Genomic DNA, 14,715 nt, shown 5'->3' on the forward strand with positions numbered 1-14,715 from the left:
AAAATTAAAATAGAAAAAAAGACAAAGAGGAAATAAAAAAGTTTTTTCGGCATACAATCCTATCCAATAAAGTAAAGGAGTTGTGGGTAGTATTTTCAAATCATTCACAACACTCGCGCACACACATACTGCGTTACTAACAAAATCGTGCAAAAAAAATAAAAAATCTGAGAGGTGAAGAAGAGCAAATGAAGAAGAAGAAGAAGAGGAGGAAGAAGAAGTGCCGTACCTGCCGAGCGCCGGGGCGCTTGCTGTTTCCTCCGCGGCATGTTTCTCTTTCAGGGTTTTTTTTTTTTCAGGAGCCCCTGAGATCCCGAGAGCTGCTCCGCTTCTGCTCTGATACACGGCACCTGGGGCGCTTTCACACGCCTGACATGTATCGGCAGTTTTCAAACCAAAAAATCAGACGGCAAGATCTGAAGAGGATGAAGACGAAGCGGGATTTTCCCCCTCTTTCCTCTCTCTCTTTCCCCCCGCGCGTCTTTTGGATATGACGGAGAGTCGAGCCGCTACAGTGGGGAGAAAAACCGCTCGTGCCTCAGTGCGATCCTCACTCACTCCGCGCTGGAAGCTGCAACAGGCAAGCTTAAAGGAAAACGAAATGATCGCGTCACTCAAAGTCTGCAAACAGAGGCAAACATCAAGCACTGTCATATTAACTCCTTCCATCTCGAATGGGTTAGCTAGCTCATGTCATGTGGGTAGGCATATGTCTCTCTCTCTCTCTCTTCCTCTCCCTCTCTCTCTCCCTACCGCAGCCAACCCCAATGCACTCTAATAGTAAAAGTAGCAGCTCACAAACACAACAACTATAGATATGCAATGATTGACACTTACATAGGTATGATCAAATCGACAATCTGAGTTAACGTTTTGTTTTTGGTTTTTTGCTTGAGCGTAAAGCTAGTGCAAGGCAGGCAGCAGTGATCAGTGATTTACAAACATAAACATCAAAGCTTTACTTACGCGATCGCCCGAATAAACGTGTTATCCATGAGGAATCCGTCTGAGTAATCGCATACAATTTGAAAAGCCCCCCCAAAAATACAAAAAAAACGAGCGCTGCTGTCGCCGATAGCTTTCTGTGAAAATCCCAAAGACTCCAAGTGCCCACCGTCTTTCAAACGTCCATCTCGTTTATAATAAACAAACCGGGGGAAAGACAAAAAGCTTGAAGGAGGAGATGGACGGACTTGTCGCCCGCGCGCTGCCTCGTTTGCTTATTTTGTCCGCGCGCGTTGGGAATCCGCTGAGAGAATCGATGCGATAGGTGTTTGATTGGGTATTCCTGCTTGTAATAACGCACATCAGAAGGAGGGGATGGACTCGGGCTGCGCCTCAGCTGCTGCTGCTGCGAGAGCATGGATCACTGAGCTATTGCCAAACACTTTCTTGGCCGCTAATAGCACTTTTTTAGCCTTCTTTGTGGGGCTTGTAGCAGGTATTTAAAAACAGCAACGGGCGATGCAGACGCGTCTTCCTCTCGCTCCCGAGACGCCTTTCTCTCCTCTAATGTCACTTTCGAAAATCCGTTGTTTTCTTCACAGAATGGACTTTTTAAGACGGTAAGATCAACATTTTCCAAATATGTCCACCTACTTAACACGAAAAATAGCAAGTGTTATGAAAGAGACAGTTTTATGCGTAAATTGGAGTCAGTGTAAAGTCATTTGTTGTGGAGAAAGGGCGAAGTTGTCCGCTTTGGATGAGAAGGGGAGACGGGAACTGTGAGACTCCTCTCTGTTTACAAGCTGAGGGTGAGTTGTTGCCAGACTCTGCCTCCTCTACTACTGAAGTCCTCGTCTTCTCCTGGAGCTCCTGCTGTCTCCTCTCACATCTCACCGCGAAGGGAACCGCGTCGAGTCCTCGGGAAAAAAGGGGTCAGTCGGGGAGTCGCAGCGTTCAGTAAAACCCCCCAAAATGTCCAGAATCTCTTGAATGTCCGCGCGCCGAGCTCACAGGGGCAGATCGAAAGGGAAGAGAGCGGTCTTTCAAGGATCCGGGATGTTTTTGCACAATCTCACTCACTCGTGTGTGCATGCCGTTAGATCCGCCCAAGCATCTGTCCGTCTAACCATTGGCGCATCCATCAGTGTCACACACACACACACAGACACACACACGCCGCACGGAGTCGCTTTAACTACGGGCAGCTTCTCTTCTTTATCAAACCACTGATAAAGCAAGATTACAGGGTTGAGTGGGGGGAGGCTTTCCGATTTTGTTTCGTTTAAGGAATAATGAGCTTTATAATTACGATAGAGCTAATGGTTAATCGGAAACTAAGTGGCAAGTCTGTGCACGAGGGTGGGTTTGAAAACTTTAGCGGAGAAAATGTTTTTATAGCCATAATGTTAGGCTATTACGCATTTATAATAGTTTACCAACGAGTATGCCAAATCGTATTTGTTTGAACGTAAAACTGATCGCAAATTCATATGGTAGCCTAAGAATTATTTAACCTTTATTCATTTACTTCCTTTATAAAGTCTCACAATACTTTTTAAATTCTCTTTTGCAGTCTTCATGCAAGGCTGAGGTAAATCTTGAACTTGAAATTCTTGAATCTTGAATCGTTTCTTTTATTAGCTATGAATTACAGCTTTAAATGAAATTTATTCTGGACTGTAGTGTTCATTTTTAGGGCCATATTTCAACATAGTTAAAGTATGAGCATGTGACCACTGGTTAAAAAACTAATTAGGCTATATCATTAAATCTTGTTTTAAACTCCGAATTTAGTTGGCTTAATTTTGAACGTCTGTAAAAAAACACTATAAAGTATGAAACTTTATAAAAGTGTATTTTTTTGTCTTAAAGACTATATAACATGACAGACAGGTAATATTCTTCTTCAGATTTGTACTTTGTAGAGTGTAGATGCATGGGCCTGTATCCAAATAATAAAACAAATAAATAAAAGCAATTAGCAAAGAATAAAATGGCATCTTTTTGTAAAAACTACAAGTTATAACTAAGTGTGTGTGCGCGCTTCTGTGTGTGTGAAACAGAGAACAGCTGCATATATGAACGTGAGCGCGCAGTTCAGTGTATCCGCCCCCTTTTTATGTGCTTATCCTAAAATCCCCAAAATGTTCGATAGTAAATTGCATCGACTTAGGAAGTTTTGCATTGTTATTTTGCCAAAAATGAAAACACTAACTGTGATTGTTCTCAGTTACTCAAAGAGAAGAAAAGGTACGTCACAGTCTTATTTCACTTCATTCTGTTCTGTGTTTCTCATGTGTATATTCTTCATGCGTCTAACAGAGTGTGTTTCGGTCTGTCTTTTATGTGGTGAACTGTTAAAATATCAAATAACCACTGTTTCCATTATCAAAAATTAGATGCATCTGTTAAACGTTAATTGTAGGCCTAGCAAATTATTGCATCTAAAGAAAAAGTCTTTAACTATTATCTGTATTTATTTATTTAACTTTATATTATTATTATTATTATTATTATTATTACTTGCTTACTTTAATAACAGTTCTCCATATTTCAGAATATGCAGATGTCTGATCTATTGTTGTTGAATAAAGGAAAGACAGAGTGACATTAATAAAAACTATTGTTCTTAAAACAAAAGACAAAGTTTATTCTTTAATGAACCATTTACAGTTAAATGAAGCTTGTCTTTATTCCTTCAAATGCTGGCTTCATTTTGTTTTATTACAGTAGGCATTGCTGACACTATTTATAGAGAACGAGAGAGAAAGAATATTTGTATCATAAATAATGAGTTATTTAGTAACACTTGGAGGCTCATTTTAATTGCCACATGGGCGGAAGACAACAAGGACGCTAATATGTTTTATTTGCCGCAATAACATGGCTCGTGGTGGCTTTGTTAAACATTACTGGTTTAAACAGTTGTTAATTCACTTTCAAGAAGTAACTTTTCATTTCATCAAATTTCTTGTCGAATATGAAGAAATAAATGCAAGTGTAATGTGATCAAGAACACAAATGAGGTCTCATTCTCTAAAAAACTGAGTAGAACTTTAATATTCAGAAGCTAAAATCACCAAAAGATAGCACGAATAAAATAATAATTGCATAAATTGTATTAATTGTGCTTTTGTTATCATTGTCTCCACATATTAGTGCAGCTTTCGCGAGTCGGAGAGATTTAAGAGTTCCTTTCTACCTTTAAACTGTGAACAAACTCTGAAACAGCCCCTTTGGATACAAGTCATAAAGCTTGAGCAGCATGACTTTAATCTCACACATATTTATAATATACTCTTTAATCGTCTAAATAATACTTTATTGGAATGTTTAAGCCTATTTTAATTTAAAACCGGAGATTAGCCTAATACATTTCATCTGTCCACACTCAGATTTTAGCCTCAGCTCTCTCATCATTTCAATGAGTCTTGTTTCCAAAAGCGTCCGATGCAAACACGAAATTAAAAAAAAAAGTAGGTAAACATGTGAAAGAAATACTTTTGCGCACTTTTGTTTTACAAGCATGAACATTTCTGTTCGTTTGCCCTTTTCCTCATTCGCCTGAACAGCTTTTTATTAGAAAAAAAAATCGGTCCTAAATAGTTTAATTAAATTTAATCTAAGCAATCGTAATCAATGCACATAAATTGAATAGTCGTTTCGTTTCACTCTTTGTGCGATCAAAATTTGCGGGAAGTTTAAGAGGGAAAAAACGTCAGTTGCATATAACTTCATCATATCATCAATACAGCCCCTTCGTAAAGCCGCAAAATTATTAATTAAAGAAACAAATAACTACATAACTTGACGTCGGCTGTCTCGTTGTACTAAATGCAAAAAAAGTTCATCATAATTCCAGACGCTTCATAATCTCTCTCCACTTGAACACCTGTTTTCCATTTCGTGATTCCTCTCAGAGCACAAGCTGACACGACACAGATCCACAGGAGGGATCACAATTTATCCAGCATCTCAGTATATACGATCATATAAAGTAGTGCGACAACATGATTTCTACTCCTGCAGAAACTGTTAACTTGAGTCAGTCTGTTAGTGAAATCCAGGTCGGGGCGCGTTTATAAGATGTTTACTTGATTAACAATGTCCCCTAAGTGTATTTAAAGCATATTTTAATCTTTTTTTTTTTTATCATAAAGAAAACAAATGAGCATACATAGGAATTTATTTATTTATTTATTTATTTTTTTGTCAATTTACTGATACGATTTAAGGTTTTAATACTTAATAGCAACATTATGTAACTGATTTGTTATATTTTAAAAATATATTAAAAGTCATTTTCTTTATTCAAGCCAAGTTGAATTGAAACAAATCCTTTGCAATGCTTGCATGTTACGGTATCTTAAAGTGTGGCCAGCATTACTGATGGCATTGTTGATTATATATACTGATATCATACCGACAAGAGCAGGTTTATATGGAGCAGAGGCTCGGTTGGATGTTGGATGTGATCGATATATGAGTGGAGAGCATTAGTCATCAGTCAGACGAGGAGAGCTGAAGTTAAAGTTGAAGTTGAGGTTTATTGGCTGCTGTAACCGGGGATTTGTCTTGCTGAGTTGCTCCAAACATTAAACACAACACAATATACAATATAAAACACAACAATATGGTATGGAGCAACATAACAAAGACAGGTTAGACCCAGGGGAGCAGCAGGAGCTCATTGTTTCGAGGAACATCTCTTATGAATAAAGGTTAATATACGACGACACCACCCATGAGAATAGGAGACCCAGCTGTGTTAGGCCAGGGTCAGTCTGATCAGACAAGACCCACGCAGCATTAGCTCAGCTTGGTACCAGGCTATATATTTATTTATTTATTTGTGTGGTTCGAAGAGGGGAAGTGTTTTTACCATCATATCCTTACCTTCTGAAAAACAATGGCTAGGACTAGATCCTGAGCAGCTATAAAAAGCATGTGTGGTAATTATAACTAGGAGATTTCCCGTTTCTGGAGCTCATGCTCTCCTTCACCGCGCATCTTCACGGCACACTTGTTCCTAGTAGTGTGTGTAAAGAGGCTAGGCATCAGAGAGATCTCCTCAAGAGAGACAAAACATTTACTCAGTTACACACAGCAAATGCCTATTCAAGATATGGCAGATCCCATATTAGGGAGATTTTTTTTCTCTTTCTGTCTGTTAACATTGGCAGTTTTACATTTTGCTGACTCTTTCATTTAGAGTTGTAATGAATCACTGATTAAATAATGACAAATTATTTTTAATGTAGCAGTATTTACAGTTTACATCAAGGTATTTAAACTGTAATAAAATGTAAATATATCAAAAATGGTCTGTATTAAAATAAGTTTTTAGTGTTTTGTTGTGCACGTATTTAGCTGACTTTAAATAGAACTTTATATCACTACCAGAAGTTCTGTTTATAGCTTATTATGGTGTAATTCACAGTGAAATGCATATTTTTATCCATTTCTCAGTGAATATAGGCAATGTATTTTGGTGCATTTGAACTAAACAGATTTATTAAACAGATATATTTATTAAAATATAATTTTAGTCACCGAAAATCTTTAGAAATAGAAAGATAATACACTTAAATTCATGCTAAATATTGACAAAAAAATAATAATCTACAAAATTTCAACATTTTTTTTTTGTTTCTCTTGATTTTTACTCTCTCTCTTCTTTAATAATAATTTTTTTTCCCTAGCGTATAAATTTGAGCTACTTTTTGGACTTTTATTTTGAACTATCTTGTTAGATTAGCTCCAGATTTGGCTTTGTTACTGACTAATCTAATTCATTCGTATTCACACATATAATACTGTATAGCTTAAGAAAATAAACATTTAAATGAGAGATTTGTGAGGGGTGTACTCATATATGCTGAGCACTGTATATGCATCTTTTATTGTTCATTTTCAGTTGATTAATTCATTTGATGGAGTTTGTTTATTTTGGATACTCAGTCGGTCTAATTAGATATAAAAGAGAAAACATCCTCTTCATTTTAGTAATACCAGTTATTTGTTGACCTTGTGGGGACTTTCATTGTTTTATCTTATCCGGTCACATTATGAAAACAGCTTATAAATGGTGTAGGGTTGGGGATATAATAGGCCGTTTGTATAGTATAAAAAATAATTATGGTAGTAAGAGGTCTCTACAAAGTTAGCCATAAAAGTGTGTGTGTGTGCGTGCTTAAAAAAGTAATTCTTTATTTTTTCAGTTACACATTACAGGTACCACTTTGTATAATAAAAAGTAAAATATGCATAACATACAAAAACTCATAACTTTTTTACTATTTCTGCGAAGTTTTTTGTAAACAATCTGCAGATTTGCGGAATTATTTTGGAAGTATCAAAACAAAAAACTTATTAAACTTATTAAAAAAATAATGCCTTTTTAACTTTTATTTAATGTTTACAATGCAAATCCAGTACTTATTTGGTAAACAAAGCAAATGTATCATATAATATATCTACTAAAAGACAGAAAATATGACTTTACAAACTGTATTTTAAATAAATCATATTCATATTAGTCAATAATATTACTAAAATTAATATAAAAACTGAATAAATATACATTTACTGACATTTACTCAAGTAATTCTGTAAAAATTTGCCAGAAAATCTGTGGATTTCCGCAAAAGCGGTTATATTGTGGGGCTACTCATAACCCTACAATAAGTATCTGTTGATAAACAGTATTACACATTAAGTAAATGTACAATTACACTGTAACAAAGACATCATATGATGTTGTGTAACCAACATAGCATTTTGACAATTACGTCATATTTTTAATTGTGTCTTAAGTATCTATCTTACAAGAATTGGCCTCAAGTCATTATCATATTATTCTTATTCAGCTCGATCTCATTTATTTAAATTCATATGAAAACGTATGAATTTAATAGGAGGTGTGCCTATAAACCCCACCCATAATCCTTCCCCTCATTAGGCTAAAATGCATGTATGAGACTGTACAACTTAATACAAATCAGCCACTCAATCAAAAAGTTAGGACTTTCCGTAAGATTGCATTGTTGTTATCACAGATGCACATATAGAGTGTAGGTAAGTATCCCACAAATAAAAACTGGTTCACAACGCATCTAGTTTGTCTCCCAATTGTTGTTCAACCCTGAAAGTTGAAGTGCTCTCAGAGGAAGAAAAGGACTGCAGGCCTCTTCAGAGAGGCGCAATATTTCCTCTGCCTCTCATCGCTGATGTGTGTCTCACACTCTGCTATGTCCTTCTTCCTCAGAAGAGGAACCTTAAGTGTTGGGGGCTGCTCTTTTGTCTCTCTCTCTTTCTCTCTGACTCCTTCTCTCTCTCTCTGGGTGTGCTAGCTTGCAGGGTTGAGAGGGCAAGTGCTGACCAGCCCTCTTTCTCTGCCTGTTACTAGGTCATGGAGCGCCCCCCTCCCCGCTCTCATACCTCTTTCTCCAGCACCTTCCCATCCTCTGCCACCAGGGAGAGGGTAATTTAAGCCCTGCTTGATATATCCAATTCATCACTGTCCCACAGACCCGCTTCAAAATTAAAGTCTGATCTACAAAGTTAAAGCAGGTTGAGATAAAAATTGGCATAGGTCAGAGAAGGAGGGAGCAGTCAAAACACGTGGTGCTTTTTCATCTCTTTTGATTTATGCTTTCAGAGAAAGGCAGCGGAAAAATTAAAACATTAGCCGGTTTGATCAGGTGTGGGGAATGTTGCGGTCATCAAAACCAAAAACTGTCAAATCAGGTGCAGGTTAGATTGGAAGGAATGTTTACCTTTGAGGTTTGATGTTAGGGTGTGGGACTGTAATATACAGAAACATTTATACTATACAACAAAGAGTAGTTTGCCTCAATTTTATTTTAATAAAAAATAAATTGTTATCATTTAACCCTCATGTCTTTCCAAACCTGTTTGAGATTCTTTTCTTGAACATAACATGATATATTTTGAAAAATCCCTCTATTTTCCCATCCAAGTCAGTGCTAATCAAAATTGTTTGATTATTAACATTCTTCAAATGTTCTCTTTTTTTTCAGCAAAAAAATAAAAAATAAGGTCATGCAGGTTTGGATCAATATCAGAGTGAGTATTATGACATACTACTTTGGGAAATTCCCCTTTAAAACAAAAAGCCAAATTGTGTTGGTTACAGATGGTTTAAAAATGTAAAAAATGTACATAAGCACATCCCTCACAAATCCATCTTTTAAATTAATATTTTCTATAGGAAGCTTTACAATATTATATGTATGCATATACCTTACATTAGTCAGTACTAAAGCTAGATCTGGAACCAATCTAACAAAATAACTTATGATAACGGTTCAAAAACTATTCTCTGAGAAATTGATACAAATATTTCCATTCCATTCATTTTCATATTTTTTCCCCCAGTTTCTGTTTAATGGAGAGAGGATTTTTTTTCAACACACTTCTAAACATAATAGTTTTAATAACTCATTTCTAATAACTGATGTATTTTATCTTTGTCATGATGACAGTAAATAATATTTGACTAGATATTTTTCAAGACACTTCTATACAGCTTAAAGTGACATTTAAAGGCTTAACTAGGTTAATTAGATTAACTTAGCAGGATAGGGTAATTAGGCAAGTTATTGTATAACGATGGTTTGTTCTGTAGACAACCAAAAAAATATATAGCTTAAAGGGGCTAATAATTTTGACCTTAAATTGGTTTAAAAAAAAATAAAATGTTAAAGAAAATAAAGAAACAAAACATTTACTTCTTTTAATCTTTAATTTTAAAATTAGGCCCAAAATATGTCCCAAAGAAATCAGTTCAAATGACATGCTTTAGCTCAGTAGTTTCCTGGTTTGATGTCAGCGCCAGTATTGACCATATGCTTTTTTTTTTTTGATCTTGAAAGCGTTTTCTTCAGATTATCACTGGTCGAAACAGACAGTGATTGAATCTCCTAAGCGAGATAAAGATTTTGCAGTGTGTGTTTTGTGCTGGAGATGTATGATGGGCAACTGTGATTGCACGATGAATGCACAGATGTGGGTGAAGAGCTTGATTATGACTGAACGCTTGACTTTGATGTAGTGGCGAAAGAATGACCAAAGTAAAAGAAAACAACTTTCAGTTTAATGGGCCCATGGAACTCTGTCTGATTGGACAAAATGACGTAAAGCAGGCATGAGTCAGTCGTGATTGAAGGAACATGTGAGTGTGTGTGTGCGACACGGTGTGCGGTTGGGGTGGAGGTACTAGTATCAGCTCTCAAGAAAGACTGATTGTTAGTGTGTGAGAGAGGAAGCGAGTGTGTCTTTGTGTGTATGACCGCAGACATAAAAACGCATGTGTGTGTGTGTGTGTGTGCAAAACGGCACGTTTTCGTTCGTTTTGTGCGTGTGCACAAGCCTGCATGTGATTGCCTTGCATCTCCGTGTGCGGGACCTGATCCACGGTGCTGTATGGTAAACAGGAACGTTTTCCCTGGAAGGAGGAATTTCCCCCAGCAGCCCCCTATAGCAGTAATGGTGGTGGTAATGAGCTGCAGCTGTCAGAGCTCTTTCCGCCTCTCGTCCCTGATTCATGTTCCTGCCGCACAACATCTACAACTGGAACAAATGTTTACCCCAATGAAAACCAGACAAACACGGCCGGCCCGGCTCACAGCTCCTAACGGAATAACTAATAGCCCCAGCTCTGTTTTAGTGCTAATAATGATGCAACCGAACTCTGAAACGCAGACCTACAAGGTCAACAGCGCTGACCATCAAACAAAGCCGACGTTATTTCAAGACCTGGATTTATTTGACCGAAAATTTGATATTATTTACCACCATCATCTCGCAGAATGCACTGCAAACCATATATTGTTTCTAAAAGCCAGCCGTTCCAATCAAGGCATATGTGTGTTTTTATAGAGCAGATGGAGCTTGACTCATTCTGGCTTCCTGACTGGGTTTCCTCCCAGTATTGGGCTCCCATGAGGTTGATATTACTAGAGAGCGCAATCTATATCCATTGGAATGAGTGTCATGATTCAGGGATCGGGGGTGAGTCACTGATTGTGACTGAGCTGGAGCGGGATAATCCGAAATGTGTTTTCATAACTTTTTATAAGTTGCCGTCGTTATACTGCCGTTTAAATATAGCGGCTGTCTTTTCGCATTCCGCTCGGCCGTTTTTCCCTTTTGCTCGTGACATTCTTACATCCTTTTTTATTGTGGCTGTTTTCCTTTCTTCTATTCATAATAAAGAATCGAACGCATTAAGTGATGTAGGGAGATAAAGCGCCTCGGAGTGTGTTTGTGTGTTTACCCCATGCGGCCATTAATGCTACGGCTGCATGCCAGCGATGACATTAATCCATTAATCACACTTTCTTCTTTTCTTTTTTTTGTGTATTTGTGCAGGCCTGTTTTATTAATTAGGTGTGATGTAACGCTGATACAACCTCGCTCTGTCAGACTTCCTTCCTCATTACGCACACAAACTCCCATCAGCCACCTGTCAAAAGACTCCACCCTGGGAATCAGAGTCTGGAAAGTGTAAGAAAAGACATGGCGACTGTGACACCAGGAGAAGAGGGGGAGATTAGAAGTTATGGAACAAAATAATAAGGGTTTGCAAACTAGGAAAGAGTGCCGGAAGAGAGGGAAACAAAAAATCAAAGATCAGCCGCATTAGAGTCGCAACCTTTCTTCCTCTTTGCCTCTCTCTTTTTCTGCTGTCTTGTCAAGCGTGTGAGAGCCACTTCACTATGCTGGTGTTTATCTTAGGCTGACATTCTCTGCTCCATCTATTTTTCAGCCCTCCTAAGCAGAAGCTTCACCTCAAAACACTCCAGTAGAGTTTAATGACAAAGAGAGAGAAAGGGATAAATATACTTACCATAGGGACAAAGCTGAGTGGATAAATCTAATAGCAGGTTACACGTTGTCTTTTCTGTACATTCAATGCACGACTCCCTATTTTATAAAGCAGGTAATATTTAGAGATCATGATACGATTCTGGTTTAATATACTTAAAACATTTAAAAATGAAGATTACCTCATCATTTACTCTTTGTCATGTGTTTTTAAATCTAGAATGGTGGTTCTCAATTACAAATTTTTATTATAATGTAATATTTGGATCTCAAAGGATCTTCAGAGTTAATGATGACAAATTAAATTTTATAAACTGTCCCTTTAAATAATCAACTTCAAGTATGTATATGATCAATTTGAAATCTTAAATTTATAATGTGTAATTCTGTTTACAAATGTTTCCCCAGTTTGGGTTGGACATCTTATGGTGTCTGCGTCCAAATAACATTGTCAAAATTGTTTTTTATGTTTAACAACTTTATCACCTGATAAAGAAGAGAATACACAGGAAAGTGAGTGAGATAACTTTGTACATGTAGAAACCATATTTGTTATAATGATCAAATTCACCTACTGTATATTAAATGCAAGTAATGCCCGTTCAGAATCTGTGCGCGCAGAAATGCTCAGATTTCCGCATATATTTAGCTCATCATTGAGTCTATTTATTTAGTTGTGTAAATGTGTGTACATTTGAATTTATTCAGCGTTTAAATTAATTTGACTAATATTATTGACTAATATGACAATTTTAATTATATGAATTTAATAATATGAATATTTATTTATTTAGAATACAATTTGTAAAGTAATATTTTCTCTCTTTTGGTAGATATATTATATGAGAGACTTGCTTTGTTTACCAAATAAGTGAATCTAACTGGATTTTTATTGTAAACATTAAATAAAAGTTATTAAAGGTATTTTTTATTTCATATATTTCAAGAGTTCACACTTAGCTGATGATGGATTATAAAGTTTGTTTGGCATGCTGTCATAGGAAGAGAGCCCTAAGCTCATAAGATCCTCGAGCCTGGGGCTCCGTCCCGTTTGCAAGGTGAGAGGGGAGTTTGAGCTCAGGTAGAGCTAGAGAACTTCCTTGCAATGGTAGCTAATGAACAGATAGTGATTGCTCTTAAGAGATAACTACTTACAAGGAGCATGTCTATGGTGCCGATTTGGATTATTCAATTAACTTAAGTTGCATGTTTTTGGACGGTGGGAGGAAACCAGGGAACCCAGGGGAAACCCACATGAGCATGGGGAGAACGTGTAAACTCCAAACGTCAACTGGCTTGGTAAGGACTAGAACCAGTGATGTTCTTGCTGTGAGGCAACAGTACTAACCACTGGGCCACCGTGCCACCCATCTAGGAAAGGAGGAGGAGTTGGGGTGGAAGGGGGAATTCTTCAAAACGAAGATGGCGTTTATATGGCACTTTTAAGGGTATTTATAGTGGCTTAGGAATCGTCTGATAGGTGAATCATAAATTGAATAATGCAGGACCGGCCGCAAGCAATCATAAGCACGTGATCCTCTGGAATTTAGTTTATAAATAAACTTCACTAAATTTTTATGAATGATACTACCAAAAACGTTCTGCATAAATCCGCAGATTTGTACAAAATTCTGCGCAGAAATAGCAAAACATGTCCGCAGATTCGGTCTGGCCCCAGTAATGTGTCAGCTGCAAGCAGCAAAAACTAAATCAAATTAAATCCTTTTTAAGACCGGACTCTTATCAAACATGTGACTTTGGAGGCCGATCAGACATTGTATGTCTGAGTTATGACAAGTACTCTCTTCTACAAAAGTATATAAGTAGGTGGGGCTGTGGAGCCATTTTGCCACACACGGTTTTGAAACATCAAGTGTACATTCTTGCCACTTGTGTGTGTGCAAAGCTTAGTGAGTGTTTGAGTATGTTTAGACACTCATAAACGAGAGTTATTGGATGGAAGAATAATAATAAGACGAAGCAATTACAATTGGGTCCTCATACCACAGGTGCTTGGTCCCTTATAAAATGTTCAAATGTGAGTAAAGCAATGTTTTAATCATCATACAGTGGAAGATATATTTATATAAATGAAACATATTCTAAAAGTACTTTAAATAATAAGAATATAAATTATTATACATATATTACTACAGGGAAATTGTTAAAACATAGTGATTTAAATGATAGTGGCAAAGTACATTAGCAATATGTAGGCCTTTAAAAAATTAATCAAATAATTGTAAAAATGTCTAACATGATTATAGGTCCATAAACTGCTGTTACACTGAATGTCATTTAATCAGGGTATAACTTTATTAAACAAGATTTGCATATCCAATGCTTGAACTCCTTTTCTATCTTTGACCCGTGCATATTTTCATAGATTTTTCTTATTTTTAGATAAGAGGGCTAACAAGTAATAGGTTTTGAAATGTTGAACTGTTAAAATAACTTAAAAGAATGGATCATATGGAGTAAATAAACAATTAAATAAAGATTTGGTCTGAGAGGAACACAGCTGAGAGGAAAACAAGATCCCACTCAATAAAGTAATCACATTACAGCTGAACCTGTTTGACACCTTGATTTTGAATATATATCTGATCAGAGGACGAATTTAAATACCTGTATCAGCGCGCACACACACACACGCACACACACACGCACTCGCACACGCATGCACACACACACACACACACACACACGCACACACACACACACACACACACACACACACACACACACACACACACACACTATCAGATGTCATCATGTTGACCCCTGGCTGTCGTGGTTTACAGTGAGAGACTCAAAGACCCAGAGGCTTGTCTTTACAGCCCAATGATTAGCATTCCCGTGGCTGAACCCAGACGCTAGAAAAAGTGACACTGGAGAGCTGCCTACTGTATGTTT

General features: G+C 37.0%; 1 protein-coding gene and 1 long non-coding RNA gene across 4 annotated transcripts in view; one reads left to right on the plus strand and one right to left on the minus strand.

Annotated features, from left to right (window-relative positions):
• The window catches only part of tshz3b (teashirt zinc finger homeobox 3b), a 58,024-nt gene extending 56,018 nt beyond the window's left edge, over nucleotides 1–2,006 (minus strand). Inside the window, exons 1-2 of one of the 2 annotated variants that reach the window (XM_056462000.1) lie at nucleotides 967–2,006; nucleotides 230–585 (exon numbers count right to left, since the gene is read on the minus strand). In XM_056462000.1, the coding sequence (XP_056317975.1) occupies nucleotides 230–269 (40 nt within the window). In that variant the 5' untranslated portion in view covers nucleotides 270–585; nucleotides 967–2,006. Of the gene's footprint in view, nucleotides 1–229; nucleotides 660–966 lie in introns of those variants that run through there. The other variant, XM_056462001.1, reaches the window with a different exon arrangement.
• LOC130232228 (uncharacterized) overlaps nucleotides 1,483–14,715 on the plus strand; it is a 28,447-nt gene continuing 15,214 nt past the window's right edge. For both annotated transcript variants that reach the window (XR_008838096.1, XR_008838095.1), the window contains exon 1: nucleotides 1,483–1,565. This is a non-coding gene — a long non-coding RNA (uncharacterized LOC130232228). The remainder of the gene's footprint in view (nucleotides 1,566–14,715) is intronic.

The sequence above is a fragment of the Danio aesculapii genome, chromosome 7 (genome assembly GCF_903798145.1).
Source record: "Danio aesculapii chromosome 7, fDanAes4.1, whole genome shotgun sequence".
Taxonomy (NCBI): Eukaryota; Metazoa; Chordata; class Actinopteri; order Cypriniformes; family Danionidae; genus Danio; species Danio aesculapii.